Source organism: Kwoniella pini, chromosome 3, assembly GCF_000512605.2.
Source record: "Kwoniella pini CBS 10737 chromosome 3, complete sequence".
Classification (NCBI taxonomy): domain Eukaryota; kingdom Fungi; phylum Basidiomycota; class Tremellomycetes; order Tremellales; family Cryptococcaceae; genus Kwoniella; species Kwoniella pini.
In genome coordinates, this window is record NC_091718.1 from 464,138 (window position 1) to 478,921 (window position 14,784).

Sequence of the window (14,784 nt, forward strand, 5' to 3'; positions counted from 1 at the left end):
CAACATAACTCAGTCAAGCTCGAATTCAACAATCGTCACTTGCTAAAGGAGGGGATTACATAATGTCGGATCCTGGGCGTTCTCGGTAAATAGTGTCTTACGATGAAGATGAAGGGACTGAATCACTTGTCATTGCTATGCATACTTTGCATCTGACCTTAGATGTCTATTGCGGTCCTTGAATTCTATTTGATCTACTACTCTGCCTGTCGAGGGGTACTTGAGTACTGGTGAAAGGGTGAAAAGGACAAGACCTGATCGCGTGCATCAAAATTAAAGTCTAATATCGAGACGCGTCTGTCTTTCAACATTCATTGAATTTAGAAATCGACCTTGATCAAACGGACCAATCTTGCAACAGATTTTAAAGCGAAATAATCCAAATGTCGTGGATATGACGACTATACCATCTCATCTTTCTTCAGTGGGACCCTCACCTTCTAGAAATCCATTTGCAAGACCCAAATTAGGTGGAATTTCAAGTAGTTCATTCACAAGGAAAACTTTATTACCTTCTATAATCAGTCCCGTCAAATCCTCATCGGAAACCTCGATTCCAAGCGATAATCTAGTAACTCCTTCAAGTAAGAATGGAGCAGGTGTGACGACGCCTAGAGCTAAATCAGCTTGGAGGCTTCTGTGGCGTGGTGGATTGGAAATTGGTAATGAAGGTTTCAGATTAGATGGTATGTTCTGATCTGGCTAGCACATATAACCATTTTGTTAACTCATATTCTTTGGTAAATCGATAGGTATAACGTTCTTCGCTTTACTTTCGTTTCCTCCACCTACTCCATCTGCAGGTAAAGAAATCAATCCATTCGATGTACCTATTCAAAATACGCCAGGATCAAGAAATGGTACTTTCACACCTGGAGGAACAGGTTCACAGTCTCCCTTTCCCCTCACAAGCGGAGATACCGATTTATGTTTATCTCTAGAATCTATGAGAGGTAGAAAATATTTACAAGTTAGAGGTATAATCGATCTACCTCCTGATGAGGTATTAGAAGGTGATTCAGATGAAAATGGAAATACTATTCAAATGTCAATATCATCTCAAGCTCCTTTATTAGCTGCATATTTTACTGGATTGCTATGTAGAAATGAAAAGTTGAATAATAATGGAAGGACAGTGAATGCCATTTTGATAGGATTAGGGGATGAAGGTATAGGTAATTCTATCTTACAAATTCTAGATCCATAAAAATTGTAAAGATTGATTGATCGGTATTTGTGAATAGATTCATCAACGAATTCGACAATTTTAGTGTATGGTCAAAAAGAAGAAAAAGCTCAATCACCATATGAACCAGGAACTTTAAAACTTTACGTAGGAAGAAGAAAACCTCTTCCTATTCAATTAAGCGATATCAAAAAAGTTAAACCTGGTGAACCTTTACCTAGAGCACCACTTTTTTTCCCTGCTAAAGCACCAAAAAAACCATTACCCCTTTTCCCCACTCGATCTTTGTCTAGGACTTCGTCGGTCTCTTCATCAATATATCAACATCCTCAACCACATTCACAGCCACAACAACATAAAGAGCTATCTCGTCATGCCCAATCAACAACCCATCAAATCGTGGCGAATCGCGGCGAGAAAAGACCGAGAAACTTGGATCCAACCGAAGATGTTACTTGGCAGAGAAAAAAATCTGGACAAGTGGACTTGATCAAACCTGTATCGCTGAATATCAAAATGGAAAGAGTCTCATCGAGTACGAGCTCGATTCAAAAGGACACAATTTTGAGCGGTGATCGTGCAAAGGATAGGCAGGAAGAAGAGGAAGAAGAAGAAGAAGAAGAAGAAGATATATTTGGAAAAAGAGGAAAATCAATCACACCTAACCCACCATTAATGGCAAGAACAAAATCAAGTGAAAGTACTGGTATATTGAATACATCGGAAAAAGCAATATCGGATATAGAGAATACGAATGGTGATGAAGGGAGCACGAATAAGAATAAGAGAGTTAGAGTACCTCAACAAGTATTAGATAATAAAGCTGTAAGTTAGATTGAGTTGAAATTCAAACGATACTCAAGCTAAATAAATGTGTGCTTTTCCATCTTAACAGGCTATACGTAAACAAACATTAGTATTATTGGAAAATCGTGAAATTTCACGTAATCATGAATTATTTAAAGAAGTATTTGGAATGACTACAAAAGGAACTTATTTTACATTTGTACGTAATCTTTTTCCATCATTCTTATTGATTTATTGATTTAAAGGAAATTTAAGAAAAGATGCTAAACTATATTTTTTGTTTGATAGAGAGATCGTTTACATCAAAATCAAATTTCTAAAATTGATATTCAAAAAATTGTTAATATTCATTTAAATATGTATTTACCTAATTCTCAATTAAAAGGATTTTATATTGAAAATTTAGATAATAAAATTCATAACAAAGTTGAAAATTTAATTGAAATTAATGATATGAAGAAGGAAGAAGAAGAAGAAGAAGAAAATTATAAAGAAATTAAATTAGAAGATACTTTTTTAAACGCGCAATATCATGATTATGATTTAGAAAATAAAATGAAATTGCAATCTGTTATTGAAGAAGAAGAAGATTAATCAATACCTATCAAGTCTTTGTATTACTATATTGAAAATTTTGTCATATATCGTGCAATTGTATTTCGCTTACAAGTCTGTATAATATCATTACGATGTAGCTATATGATCAGGATTATTGTATTTCAGATATCACATAATTGTTGATACATGATATTTCAAAACTATTAAATACTTATCTACTATGACCTTACCAGAAAGACCCAAAATCAATCACTCCATGATAGTTCAAGGAGTGAATGTCAATGCTATCGATATATGTGGCATTATATGCAAAGTCCTACGGCCTCCATTCTTCCGTCTACTTGAGCAATTCTTCGAGAACCTGGAAAAAGACTCGATTCAGCCAAAATGACAGTCTTTACATAAGAAAGATACATACCGAATTATACGATTGAGGATTCACGTTATTCCCTCTGTAATTCAATTTTTTCAAGATGGATATCTAAAGCAATTGAATATGATCAGTACCAACAGAATCGTAGACAAGTATGAATGGATATTATTCGATTCCACGGCTTGGTCAAATGCAGAAAGATAGAACCCACCACTTGTTCTCTTGAAAATCCCATATCCGTAAATCCGCTAACGTTCTCTTCTGTCAATCCCGCCATTTCCGCATCAGTAGCGACTTTACCTGGTTCACTTTGTTTCTTATGTGCTGGTGCTTGGGCGTAAGCTTGTGCCCAATGTTTCGCCGTAGCATTGAATGAATTTCGGTCTGCTAAATAGTGTTTCGCGACTATTTGGCATATGAATGTATCAACGAAATGTGTTCAAGCATGAAATGTTCTCAGGAGGTCAAAGTACGGAGACACTGATAAGCGAATAACTCACCTTCGGCATCTTGAGGATCATTAGGTACCGGGTCACACAGCAGAGACTGCAAAGATATCAAGGTAGATTTGAGGGTGAGCACCTAACGAACGGATCAGCTGGATTCGGACCTTGAGAGATGACAAGGATTCAGCTGAACTTACCGGTGACCAAGCGTCCTTCAGTATATCTATGATTAACAGGATTTCAGTAAGCGGTATCCAGATCGAATGAGGTCCCAGGATTGTAAAAGAGAAGTACGTATGACTTACCTAGACATATGGCTCCCTTTTGATAGCAAACATGAGTCAGCGATGAATCCCCCATCATAGTCGGGTGAAGAAGCTAAACTCACACTAGCAGACGACACATTCGGATCTGGATCAGATCAAACGGTCAACTAAGCTGCTTGTTGCCCTGTCGCAGCAGCTGATCACTTACGATATACTTTCCTGTAGCGCCAAGTCAGTTAGCACAAAACTGGACCTTGGGCTAGATAAAGGCATACAAACGTACGTTATAAATTTCATTTTTACAGGTTGAAAAGGATAAGCGTCCGGGATGACTATATCCTATCAGGATAACGATATTAGCTCTACCATGAAGCGTGATACCAGTAAGCAAGTGATCTCACAACTTCATAATATCCTCCTTCGTACGGCGTATCAGGCTATAAACCACTTTGTCAGCTTGTCTCAAAGTCTCACTGAATAGCAAATTCAAGCTGACTTACCGGTCCGGGGAATGCTCCAATGAGGTGAAACGGCGATTCATCAATCACTGGATGTAGAGTTAGCAATACTACCACTGTCGAAGCTGGCGAAATTTCAACACTCACTATCAATTGAGATATTACTTGTCTTGTCTTTCGCACAGTCTATACAGCGCGAGATCGAGTAAGTACTAGTCCGGCCGCTTTTTGAAGCCGCTCTACACCTCATACGATTTGGAGGACATCCCCGAGCAGACGAAGCAAACGACTCACCTCTGATCTCCTTCTGCACACGACGTAATCTAGCGTCCGACATGATGTTCGATGTTCTTCTACTCGCGGATCAAAAACTAAGGGAGAAAATAGCGATTTCGGTGAAGCTACAGAGAGTTTTCAGGAGCGTTTCGACTGAGTGATGAATTGAGAAGGCTATGATGATTATCTTCTAAACAACTTGGATAATGTATTGGTAAAAATGTAGATTGAGCAATGATTACTTGTAACCTCGAATAATCGTCAATTCTGACTGACGCTGATGATCGGACTTGACCCGGATATATTACGTCAGCATTTATATTACCCTAACATTAATCGATTGTCTATAATTCCAACTTTTTATGGTTTCGATACAGAGGTTATGCATTAAGCATGTTGACTGGAATATGATCAACCAAAAATCAATTATTTGACAGATATCACCTGCTTTCAAAAAGGAAGTATATAAAGAACGCCCAAAGATGGACGAAGAAGATATTTTAAATCTCGTTGAAAGTCAACAAGCAGGACCTTCAACTTCTGTTGAGATTGACAAACCAGAAGGAATGAGTAAAAATGCGATGAAACGAGCAGCCAAGCAGGTGGGTATTTGATAATCTGTTCAAATTGAATTGAATTTGAAAATATGGTCAATCTCAAAAATCTTTTAATGATAATTCGCTAATTTCAATAAGATATAGGCTCGAATGGAAGAATTAAAACCATTAAAAAGAGCAGCAGAAAAAGCAAGAAGAAAAGAAAGACAAACAGCTTTATCAAAAGGATATACAGAAGGTACATTAACAGAAGAAGATAAAGCATTATATGAAAAACGTAAAAAACTTGAAAAAGATAGAAAAATATCAAAAAGAAAATTTGATAATGGTACTTTAAATGATGGTGAAATTTGGAATGGTGCTATTGTAATTGATTTAGGATTTGATGAATTAATGAATGAGCAGGTGGGTTTAAACATCATCATACAAGAGGGTGTTATACCACAAATAATTTGATTGAATTTAAAAAATAAAAAAAAGGAAAATTTCAAGCTAATATTGCTCGTGGTTGTTTAATTTAATTAGGAAATAAATTCAATGACTTCTCAAATTTCATATTGTTATTCATCAAATAGAACTGTAATAAAACCTATTAAATCAATAATACATACAAGTTTTTCATCTTCCGCTTCACCTAGATTATGGAATAAAATGAATGATAGAAATTGGCATAGATGGAGTAGAAGTATATGGTGGCATCAAGGTATAGATGAATTAAATAAAGTATTAATATCTTCAAATTCAAAAGATCAACAGATAAATAATAAAAATTTAGATAATATTGAAAAAATAAATATTCCTGAAATACATTTTGATGAACAAAATAATGAAAACCAAATTAATTTAGACAATTATTTAACTGGACCAAATCTTCCAAATGAATTAAAAAATGATAATTGTAAATTAGTTTATTTAAGTGCTGATTCTGAAGAAGAGATAACTGAATTAAATGAAAATGAAATTTATATTATTGGAGGTATAGTAGATAGGAATAGGTATAAAGTGAGTTTTGTTTTTTTTTAGGTGGTGTTTCAAAGATCTAACTAATTTTTTCAATAAATTCAGAATTTATGTCAAAATAAAGCTGAAAATTTAAATATACGTACAGCAAGATTACCAATTGGAAAATTTATCGAAAATTTACCTACAAGAAAAGTATTAACTGTTAATCAAGTGAGTCTTTTTTTGGTTTTTTTTTTTTTTGTTGTAAAGAAAATGATAATTTTTTTTTCATCCATAAATTGATGATTATTTAAAAAGATGAAAAAATTGATTTGATTTGATTATTAAATAGGTTTTTGATATTTTATTACAATATATTCAATTAAATGATTGGCAAAAAGCTTTTGAAACTGTTATTCCTCAAAGAAAATTTCATGATTCAAAAAAAGCAAAACATCTTCATAATTCTGAAAAAAAACTTAATGAAATTATTATTGAGAATGAAGAATTAAATGATCATACTTTATCAAATGAAAAGGAATTAAAAGAGGAAGAAATATTGAATTAGTAATAATAATATATATGAATTTAACATGATAGCATAAAATAGCATACATATTAGAATATGTACATAATCAATATATCAAGAAATTATATATAATATCTTATTTGATATTCAATTAAAAAAAAAAATTGATTAACATATAAATATTTGATTAATTAAGTAGTATAATTATTTTTCCTCAATTTCATCATCTTCACCATTTAAAACTTCTTGAAATTCACCAGATTCAATCATTTCTCTTAAAATATCTAAACCACCTATTAATTCACCTCTAACAACAATTTGAGGGAAAGCTAAATTATGAAACCAAAAGGAAAAAAATATTTAGTCATCAGGTCGAAAAGGTTTAAAACCCCAAAAAAAAAAAAAACTCACTTGGCCAATCATTAACTTTTTTCAATCCTTGTCTTACATCTTCATCACTTAAAATATCAAACCAAGCAAATTCAACTCCTTGTTCTCTTAATAATCCTACAGTTTGACGTGAAAATCCACATTTAGGTGAAGTTGGATTACCTTTCATAAATAAAACAACTTTATGTTTATTCATTAATTCATGACATCTTTTATTTATTTCTTCTTCTGTTCTTTTTTTAGGTTCTGAATTTGGTGGTGCTTGTGGTTGTGCATTTGATGTAGCTAATCCACCTGAAGAAGAAGAAGTCGAAGAAGAAGATCCTGAATGTTGTGATAATAATGATTGTAATAAAGATATATCTGAACCTGAATGTCTTGCTAAAAGGGTGTGACCCTATATATAACAATGTTGTACAATGTAAACAAGCAAAACGATCGATACAAAGAGTAAACAAACGAAAGACGGATGAAAACAGCAAACGGAAAACGCAAGCCCAAATTGATTGTCCATAAGTGTCAAGTCAATCGCGAGGAGCATGCAGTGGCGATGGGACACGAGAAGTGGGATCATATTTGAATGTCGAATCACAGTGAGCGTGATCATCGTTGTATTGATCAGAGTCATTTTCAGATTCGTGTTCAACAGCCAAGATTGATCCCCGTCGAGGACCCAAATTAGAAGCCCGACGTCGGGGTGAAGGCGAAAGTCCGGTGAGACCGCCGCCATATCCGGATTTGGCGATTTGCGCGGAAGGCGCAAGATTGACAAAGGGTGAAGCGATTGGATGTTGAGTTTCAATATCAGAATTTGGCATGGGTGGCAAAACCAATAATTGCGATGGGTCGTAGATAGGTGGGGAAGCGGGAATGGAATGCAGGTAATCCAATTTGTCCAGAGGTGATGGCATATGAGGTTTACGAATCATTGATGAGTTAGGTGTTGCAATTCCAGCGGAGGACAATGACGAGTTCACCGAAGCGTATTGAGCAGATGGGATTTTGACATGCGCGGGAAACGAGTTTGGAGCACGCCCAGCAAATGGTCGTTTGGTCGGAGGATCCAGACCCGGCATTGATGAAGCGGAAGAAATTGGAGTGCGTAAAATCCAACCATGGTCGGATGAGACAGAGGAGGTCGGTGAGTTGGTTGGCGAGTTTGAGAGAAATTGAAGAGGGGTTCGAGGTGTGAACCGAGAGGGTGCAGGTGGAAGAAGAGATTTGCCCAGAGCCCGAGGATTAGGCGTGACAGCGGGTGTAAGGGATGGAGGAGTTGTTGACGGTGGTTGGTTGATCGGTGTCATCGTCGATGTAGTGTATTGTCAGGAGGTCAAGCAGTATATTAAGATGAAGATAAAGAATTACACTAATCAGCACAGTCTTAGATTAAGAGCGTAACCCTCAAGGGGGATACAAAGTCAAGCAGGTGTACGCAAGGTTGCAGTATTTTGCCACTGCGAGTCTGCTTTGACAAGCGTTATATAGGATGAGGATAGGGCAACGAGCCAAGTCTCAATGAGAGTCTCTCCCTTGAACGAGCAGAGCAATGTAATCATTGCAAAAGAAGGACATCAAAGGATGAATATGATAAAATGTGTCGGGGTGATTTAAGCGATATATATGATGACGGAGATATGACCAAGGGAGGTCATCTCTATGATATCCAAGAGGTCTTTCCCCTGTTGGAAAATAATGAAAGTGTTGGAAACAAGAATGAAAAGAGTGTACATCCAATTTGATTTGACGTTCTACAGTATATCCCAAATTACATGTCGTATTGCTAATGAAGGGATTGTCGATGTGAGGAAGGCGAAAAATATTACAGATTGAGAAAGAAAAAGGGAGAGAAAGGTTGACTATAAGCGAAAAGACTCGACTCACACGTAAGAGCAGAAATGAAGGTACAGCTTCGATATCAAACGATTCTGATATATCTGATAATTCTTCTGCTTCAATCTGTTTTTCCATATCAATGTTAGCGATGGTATCATCATATTGGAAGATCAAGAAAGGTTCTCACGTACGTTGAGGAATAATACATTTGTGAATTTCTTTGACTCCTCCTCTATTTGTTGGTTAAATCCTTTACAAGGTTCTGCCCATGGTGCCCAGAAATTCAAACATGATACTCGATTAAGATCTTCTGAAAGGAGATTCTTGAAATGTTCTGGAGACGTAACATTTTGAAGATTGCTCGATGACATTGTGTTGTTCTGAATTTCTTATTGTTTTGATTTGACAGGCCGATGATCTGATTATTGAAAAGCAAGCAAAAGTCTATGTTATCTTTTATCTGATAAAGTTTTTATGATTGGGAATACATGATATTGAGTGCTTTCTAAGCATCACTTCCAAGGTTACTCATATATTACGCCATACGAGTATTAATGATAATGATAACTTATGATAATTTAATTAAGTCACCCATATAATCAACTTTTTTTCAACCTTAAAACTCGGATCCGCCACTATCAAAGAAAAAGCAGTCAATGTGTCATGTCATGGCCATTTCGTCTTTCGTCTACATTATAGATCGTTCATTACTTGATACGAAGTATATCAATACTGTATACACCCCAATAGCTTCTGTCACTTGATACAGATAAAAAGCCCAATAGAAGGCAAAAATACCCCAAGAACGACTACTTGTATTTAGAAATCAGAAAGAAATTTAATCAAAATGTCAAGCGAACAAGAGGTGAGTTCACAAGTTGTGAAAATGTGATGAAAGGAAGGCCGAGCTGATGAAGTATATACAGACTGATCAAGCTATCGAAGTGAGCATCCAAGGCTTGTTGTAGTCAACTATAGAGCTAATAAGATTTGTAGATCTGGAGGCATAGAAAATTGCTTACCATGCTTGCAAATGCAAGAGGTGCAGGTACTTCATGTATTACTTTGATTTTACCACCAAGTAGGTTCTACCTATTTTCTTTCATCGCCGTCAAAGCTTAACACTGATTCATTCCGTCACAATTTTTCAGGATCTCAAATCTCTCAAGCATCAGGAATGTTGACAACTGAATACGGTACTGCATCAAATATCAAATCTCGTGTAAATAGGTAAGTTCCACTGTCAATTCCCACTTGACTCGCAGCTAATGTTGAATTGGTAAATAGGTTATCGGTGTTATCAGCCATTACATCCACTCAACAGAAGCTTAAGCTGTACAATCGAGGTCCGTTAGCTGGAAGCTCGGGTAGAGCTTCAATTCAGCTAATTTCGTCTTTTTTACAGTACCCGACAATGGATTGTGTGTTTTCGTAGGAACGGTTTTGAATGATGAAGGAAAGGAAAAGAAGATCTCGTTCGCCTTGGAACCTTTCAAACCTATTAACACATCTTTGTATATGTGTGATAGTAGATTCCACGTTGAGGCTTTAGAGGAGTTATTGGAGAACGATTCTAAATGGGGTTTCATCATTATGTGAGCTATGCCGTCTGTTGACAGAGTACGAACAACATCGGATGGCTGGCTGATGCAACTCCTTCACTCTGTTAGCGATGGTAACGGTGCTGTATGTTTTTTTTTCCTTGGCAAGACATTCCGGTACCCACAGAGTTGCTGATCAATACGTGTTGTGATGTATAGCTCTTTGGTACATTATCAGGAAACACCCGAGATGTAGTTCATAAATTCACTGTAGATTTACCTAAGAAACATGGTCGAGGAGGTCAATCCGCTTTGCGTTTCTCACGTCTCAGAGAAGAAGCTCGACGAAATTACGTTAGAAAAGTAGCTGAATTAGCAGTTCAACATTTCATTACTGCCGATAAAGTCAACGTAGCTGGTTTAGTTTTGGCAGGTTCAGCAGAATTGAAAACTGATTTGAGTGGAAGTGATCTTTTCGATCCCAGATTGTTAGCCAAAGTAGTAAAGATCGTTGACGTTTCATACGGTGGTGAAAATGGTTTCAATCAAGTAAGTCCAGTACCTTCCTCAAGTCAGACTGACAAACACTGATGTGACGATTCTTTCCAGGCAATCGAACTCGCTGCAGACTCTTTGGCGAATGTTAAATTTGTACAAGAGAAGAAACTTATTCAAAAATACTTTGACGAAATTGCTCTTGATACTGGAAAATACTGCTTCGGTATCACTGATACACTCAAAGCGTTGGATATGGGTGCCGTAGAGACTCTGATCGTATGGGAACAACTGGATGTACAAAGAAACACCTTGAGAAACGCTGCAGGGGGTGAGTCATCGAAATCATACCGCCGTGCGGTTTTGCACTTTTGAGCTGACAATAGATTGTCACGTCTTAACCCGTAGAGGAAATCATTGTATTCTCTTCACCAAGCGATAAAGACAGAGAGAAATTTATGGATAAATCGACTGGTACTGAAATGGAATCAGCTGCTGAGCCTCAACCTTTATTGGAATGGTTCGCTGAGAAATACAAGGAATTCGGTGCTACTTTGGAATTTGTGACTAACAAATCTCAAGAAGGTTCTCAATTCGTCAAAGGTTTTGGTGGTATTGGAGGAATTTTGAGATATAAAGTTGATTTCACTGAATTGGGTGATTTGGATGATGAGGATGATGAGTTCTATGGATCCGATGAGGATAGTGGTGAGTCTACTTCCTTTTTCTTATTTTGTTTGGCTTGAATTTGTCACTAACGTTAAATGATGATTGTTTAAGACATTTAACGATGTTCACGGGACGTATATGTCCCACTCGGCTTCAGCGCCACGAAGCAGATGGGACTACTAGATGTGGCGCGAAGAAGTTTGAGTGGGACGTTGAGGAAGCTAGAGAAGGAGGAATATTTAGATCTAGAGCGAATCTTTAGATTTAATCTAATCTGCAAATTGAGTCAATTTACTTCAACTCGATCGGATTAAAGGATTAAAGAAGGAAAGAAATCGATCTAACATGTGTTTGGAGTTGATGCTAGAGGAGAAGTATGATCCGATTAGCGGGTCATACTTGTTCAATATCTTTCTTTTACTTCTTCATGTATTTCATATTCAATCTAGGATTGATGACATGGCTCATCTTGGTGATCATCTTTGATTGATCTCAATTGATTTCAGTTACTTGAGCAAATAAGCGATCATCTTGCGTGAAATCTAATGTGGAGTCTCCACATGATACAATGAATGGTTCGCGTGCTTCAGCCTATCAATGAGATAACGAATGAATGTAAGTAAGTCCATATGGATAATAGTCGACTAACTGCCTTTTGCAACTCTCATCAATTATATTGTAAATCTGCAACTGAAGAACAGTATAGCTTTGGTCTAATCTCAACAAGGTGCATCGTGATCGTTCGCATCTTCACTACCCAAAGATGTCATCTCAACCTCTCCTTCCACACGATAGGAACGATTTAAACAAATCAAATAAAAGAAAATTAATTTTAACTACAATTTTAATTCCAATTATATTAATTGGAGGAATTATTTTAGTTTCTATAAAAGGTGATGGAATTCCAAAAGATAATTTAGGTTTAGCAAAATATTATTTAAAAGGGTTAGTTTTGTTTTTTTTTCTCTATCTTTTTTTCATTCAAAACTTGCTTGATGATGTTTGAATATATGATTTATTCAAAAAAAAAAGATTATAATTTTTTTATTATTATTTATTTTACTTAATGATTGAATGAGGAAGAGGAAACACTGAATTTGATTTTTATAATTAATAATTGAAAAAAAACAATAGGTCACCTGTAATTGATGGACATATTGATTTACCTGAATTTGCAAGAGCTTTTTATGGGAATGATATTACTTCATTTGATTTAAATAAACCTTCTGTGAGTTATTCAAAATATTAAATTTGAAAATATAAATGTCCATATCAGGTATAACTACTACTTCAACTATCATCTCGTTGAAAGATTTAAGAAAAAGAACACCACTAATCATTAATTTTCTATGTGAAATGATAGAAAGGTCATGTTGATATACCAAGGATTAGAGAAGGTTCATTAGGCGCTTTCTTTTGGTCAATGTAAGTAATTCCTTAATTTCATTGTAGAGTATATCGAGCAGTCTTAAACTGATCATCGTTTGCTCTTTGGATAGTTTTGTAGAATGTCGTGAAGATAATGGACAGGATTTTATGAATCCAACTTTCCAAGTTCGAGGTGATTAACGTTTTCACAATTCATCAGTTCAGAAACGTCATAACTACGAAACTTGAAACACAGTTACTGACGTGAATTATTACTAATTGTTTGTTTTGCTACTCAGACACTCTCGAACAAATCGATGTATCATACAATCTTATCGAAAAATACTCTGATACCTTCGCTTTCGCTTCTTCTTCTGATGAAGTTCAGACTGCCATTAAAGAAGGTAAAGTTGCTAGTATGTTCGGACTTGAAGGGTAAGTATTTCTTTTCAATTGCAATCGCACTACTCTTACGAAGCTTATATCTATACGGAAATTTGATAACCATATAGAGGACACATGTTAGGCAACTCTCTAGCTGGTGAGTTTCAATGAATTGTCTATCTCGAAGTAAAAGTGATAGAACGCTGATTTGCAATTTATTAGTACTTCGAACATACCATAAGCTCGGTGTACGATATATGACACTTACACATAGTTGTAATAATGCTTTTGCCGATTCTGCTGGAATTTTTGAAGGTGTAGAAGAAAGATGGGGAGGTTTATCGTAAGTTGAAATCAAAAATTTCTCCGCTTCTATGATAGTAGGAAACAAATGGAATCTGACTTGATGATATCATTGATTTATAGTAAATTTGGTCGAGCACTCATACCTGAGATGAATAGATTAGGAGTTATTGTTGATATCAGTCATGTATCTGACAAAACTGCTTTACAAGCTTTGTGAGTTTTCGCTGTTTGAAGTACTTGGAGTGCTGTTTGCTTAAATGTTTCATGTAAAAGGTCAATTACAAGAGCACCTGTTATGCTTTCCCATTCAGCCGCAAGACATTTCAATAATATGTCAAGAAACGTTCCTGATGATATTTTGGCAAAGATCGGAAGGGGAAAGCATCAAGTTGATGGTGTCGTAATGGTCAAGTGAGTCGATAGGTTCACAAGTATTTTGATTAAATTATCTGATATTCGTATCATCCATACAGCTTTTTCCCCGTTTTCGCCTCATCCAAGCCTGAAGAAGTAGATGTCGCATATATCGCGGATGAAATTGAATACATTGTAGAAAAGACCGGTAAACACCAGTAAGCAATGCAACAGTATTCTTGATTCATGGGGCTAAACTGATTATTCGTGATAAAGTGTTGGAATAGGATCGGATTATGATGGTATTGAAAGTACGCCTAAAGGATTAGAAGATGTATCAAAGTATCCTTATTTGGTAAGTTCTCTGTCTCATATTGGTCTGGTTAAGGTTGACTGATATTGTTGATTATTGATTGACGTAATTTAGTTTGCCGAACTTATTAAAAGAGGTTGGACAGAACATGAATTATCTTTACTTGCAGGAGGTAATTTCTTAAGAGTTTTCAGAGGTGTAGAAGATACTGCTAGAAAATTACAAAAAGATGGTTGGAAACCTTCTCAAGTCATTTATGAGAAAAGAAAAGATTTAGAACCAATTGGTGGAGAATTTTGAAAAGCTCCATCGGTAATCTTCGTTTGCTCCATGTGAAACTTTAGATTTCTCAGACTCAATAGTAAATAAGTAGATTCTATTTGAAGCAAATTCATTGTGATTGCATCGTCATTGACAGGAATAATTATGAATATCATGTTATCTATAGAATAATCCGTCTTGCCTACTTACTATCGCACATTAACATTTTTTTCCATCTATATATATATTAATTTATTAAAACATCTTTTAAATCTCCCGAATATGTAGGCATCTTACCGATACATTTAATATCCACGCGAATCCCCGCTGTTTGTACAGTATGTAGGGTTTTGAATTCCGGCCCGGAGTATTTTCGGGCCGATTACCGAGATTCTACCAGTGACGTCTGGGAAATTAACTATATCTTACAATTAACTTGGGGTTAGTGGGGTGGGCGAAAGGAGAAAGTAAT

The 14,784-nt window shown here is 35.9% G+C and overlaps 6 protein-coding genes across 6 annotated transcripts; 4 read left to right on the top strand and 2 right to left on the bottom strand.

Moving 5' to 3' along the window:
• Positions 1-394: 394 nt before the first annotated feature.
• On the top strand, positions 395-2,587 carry I206_102379 (uncharacterized protein; the record flags this gene model as incomplete). Its single annotated transcript, XM_019154487.1, has 5 exons — positions 395-686; positions 753-1,175; positions 1,245-2,011; positions 2,082-2,192; positions 2,282-2,587. The coding sequence occupies 5 exons, from the start codon at positions 395-397 to the stop codon at positions 2,585-2,587; spliced, it is 1,899 nt and encodes a 632-aa protein (XP_019011890.1).
• A 301-nt stretch (positions 2,588-2,888) lies between these two features.
• I206_102380 (uncharacterized protein) lies at positions 2,889-4,431 on the bottom strand (the record flags this gene model as incomplete). The annotated part of the gene is made up of 13 exons (XM_070202551.1): positions 2,889-2,912; positions 2,970-3,032; positions 3,136-3,329; positions 3,425-3,506; positions 3,568-3,593; positions 3,676-3,691; positions 3,759-3,781; positions 3,845-3,855; positions 3,920-3,975; positions 4,038-4,073; positions 4,137-4,183; positions 4,242-4,280; positions 4,389-4,431. The coding sequence occupies 13 exons, from the start codon at positions 4,429-4,431 to the stop codon at positions 2,889-2,891; spliced, it is 660 nt and encodes a 219-aa protein (XP_070058652.1).
• A 421-nt stretch (positions 4,432-4,852) lies between these two features.
• On the top strand, positions 4,853-6,437 carry I206_102381 (uncharacterized protein; the record flags this gene model as incomplete). Its single annotated transcript, XM_019154489.1, has 5 exons — positions 4,853-4,972; positions 5,072-5,332; positions 5,453-5,929; positions 5,993-6,100; positions 6,222-6,437. 5 exons carry the CDS (start codon positions 4,853-4,855, stop codon positions 6,435-6,437), a joined length of 1,182 nt encoding a protein of 393 aa, XP_019011892.1.
• A 165-nt stretch (positions 6,438-6,602) lies between these two features.
• I206_102382 (Grx4 family monothiol glutaredoxin) lies at positions 6,603-8,992 on the bottom strand (the record flags this gene model as incomplete). Its single annotated transcript, XM_019154490.1, has 4 exons — positions 6,603-6,727; positions 6,810-7,185; positions 8,670-8,744; positions 8,813-8,992. 4 exons carry the CDS (start codon positions 8,990-8,992, stop codon positions 6,603-6,605), a joined length of 756 nt encoding a protein of 251 aa, XP_019011893.1.
• Positions 8,993-9,468: 476 nt separating this feature from the next.
• I206_102383 (peptide chain release factor 1, archaeal and eukaryotic forms) lies at positions 9,469-11,588 on the top strand (the record flags this gene model as incomplete). Its single annotated transcript, XM_019154491.1, has 11 exons — positions 9,469-9,486; positions 9,548-9,565; positions 9,618-9,702; positions 9,773-9,851; positions 9,909-9,967; positions 10,027-10,216; positions 10,292-10,307; positions 10,382-10,711; positions 10,772-10,988; positions 11,066-11,365; positions 11,497-11,588. 11 exons carry the CDS (start codon positions 9,469-9,471, stop codon positions 11,586-11,588), a joined length of 1,404 nt encoding a protein of 467 aa, XP_019011894.1.
• A 501-nt stretch (positions 11,589-12,089) lies between these two features.
• I206_102384 (uncharacterized protein) lies at positions 12,090-14,351 on the top strand (the record flags this gene model as incomplete). Its single annotated transcript, XM_019154492.1, has 12 exons — positions 12,090-12,271; positions 12,461-12,554; positions 12,690-12,751; positions 12,826-12,887; positions 12,994-13,129; positions 13,207-13,235; positions 13,301-13,421; positions 13,505-13,597; positions 13,658-13,795; positions 13,858-13,956; positions 14,015-14,093; positions 14,166-14,351. 12 exons carry the CDS (start codon positions 12,090-12,092, stop codon positions 14,349-14,351), a joined length of 1,281 nt encoding a protein of 426 aa, XP_019011895.1.
• Between the last annotated feature and the right edge of the window lie 433 nt (positions 14,352-14,784).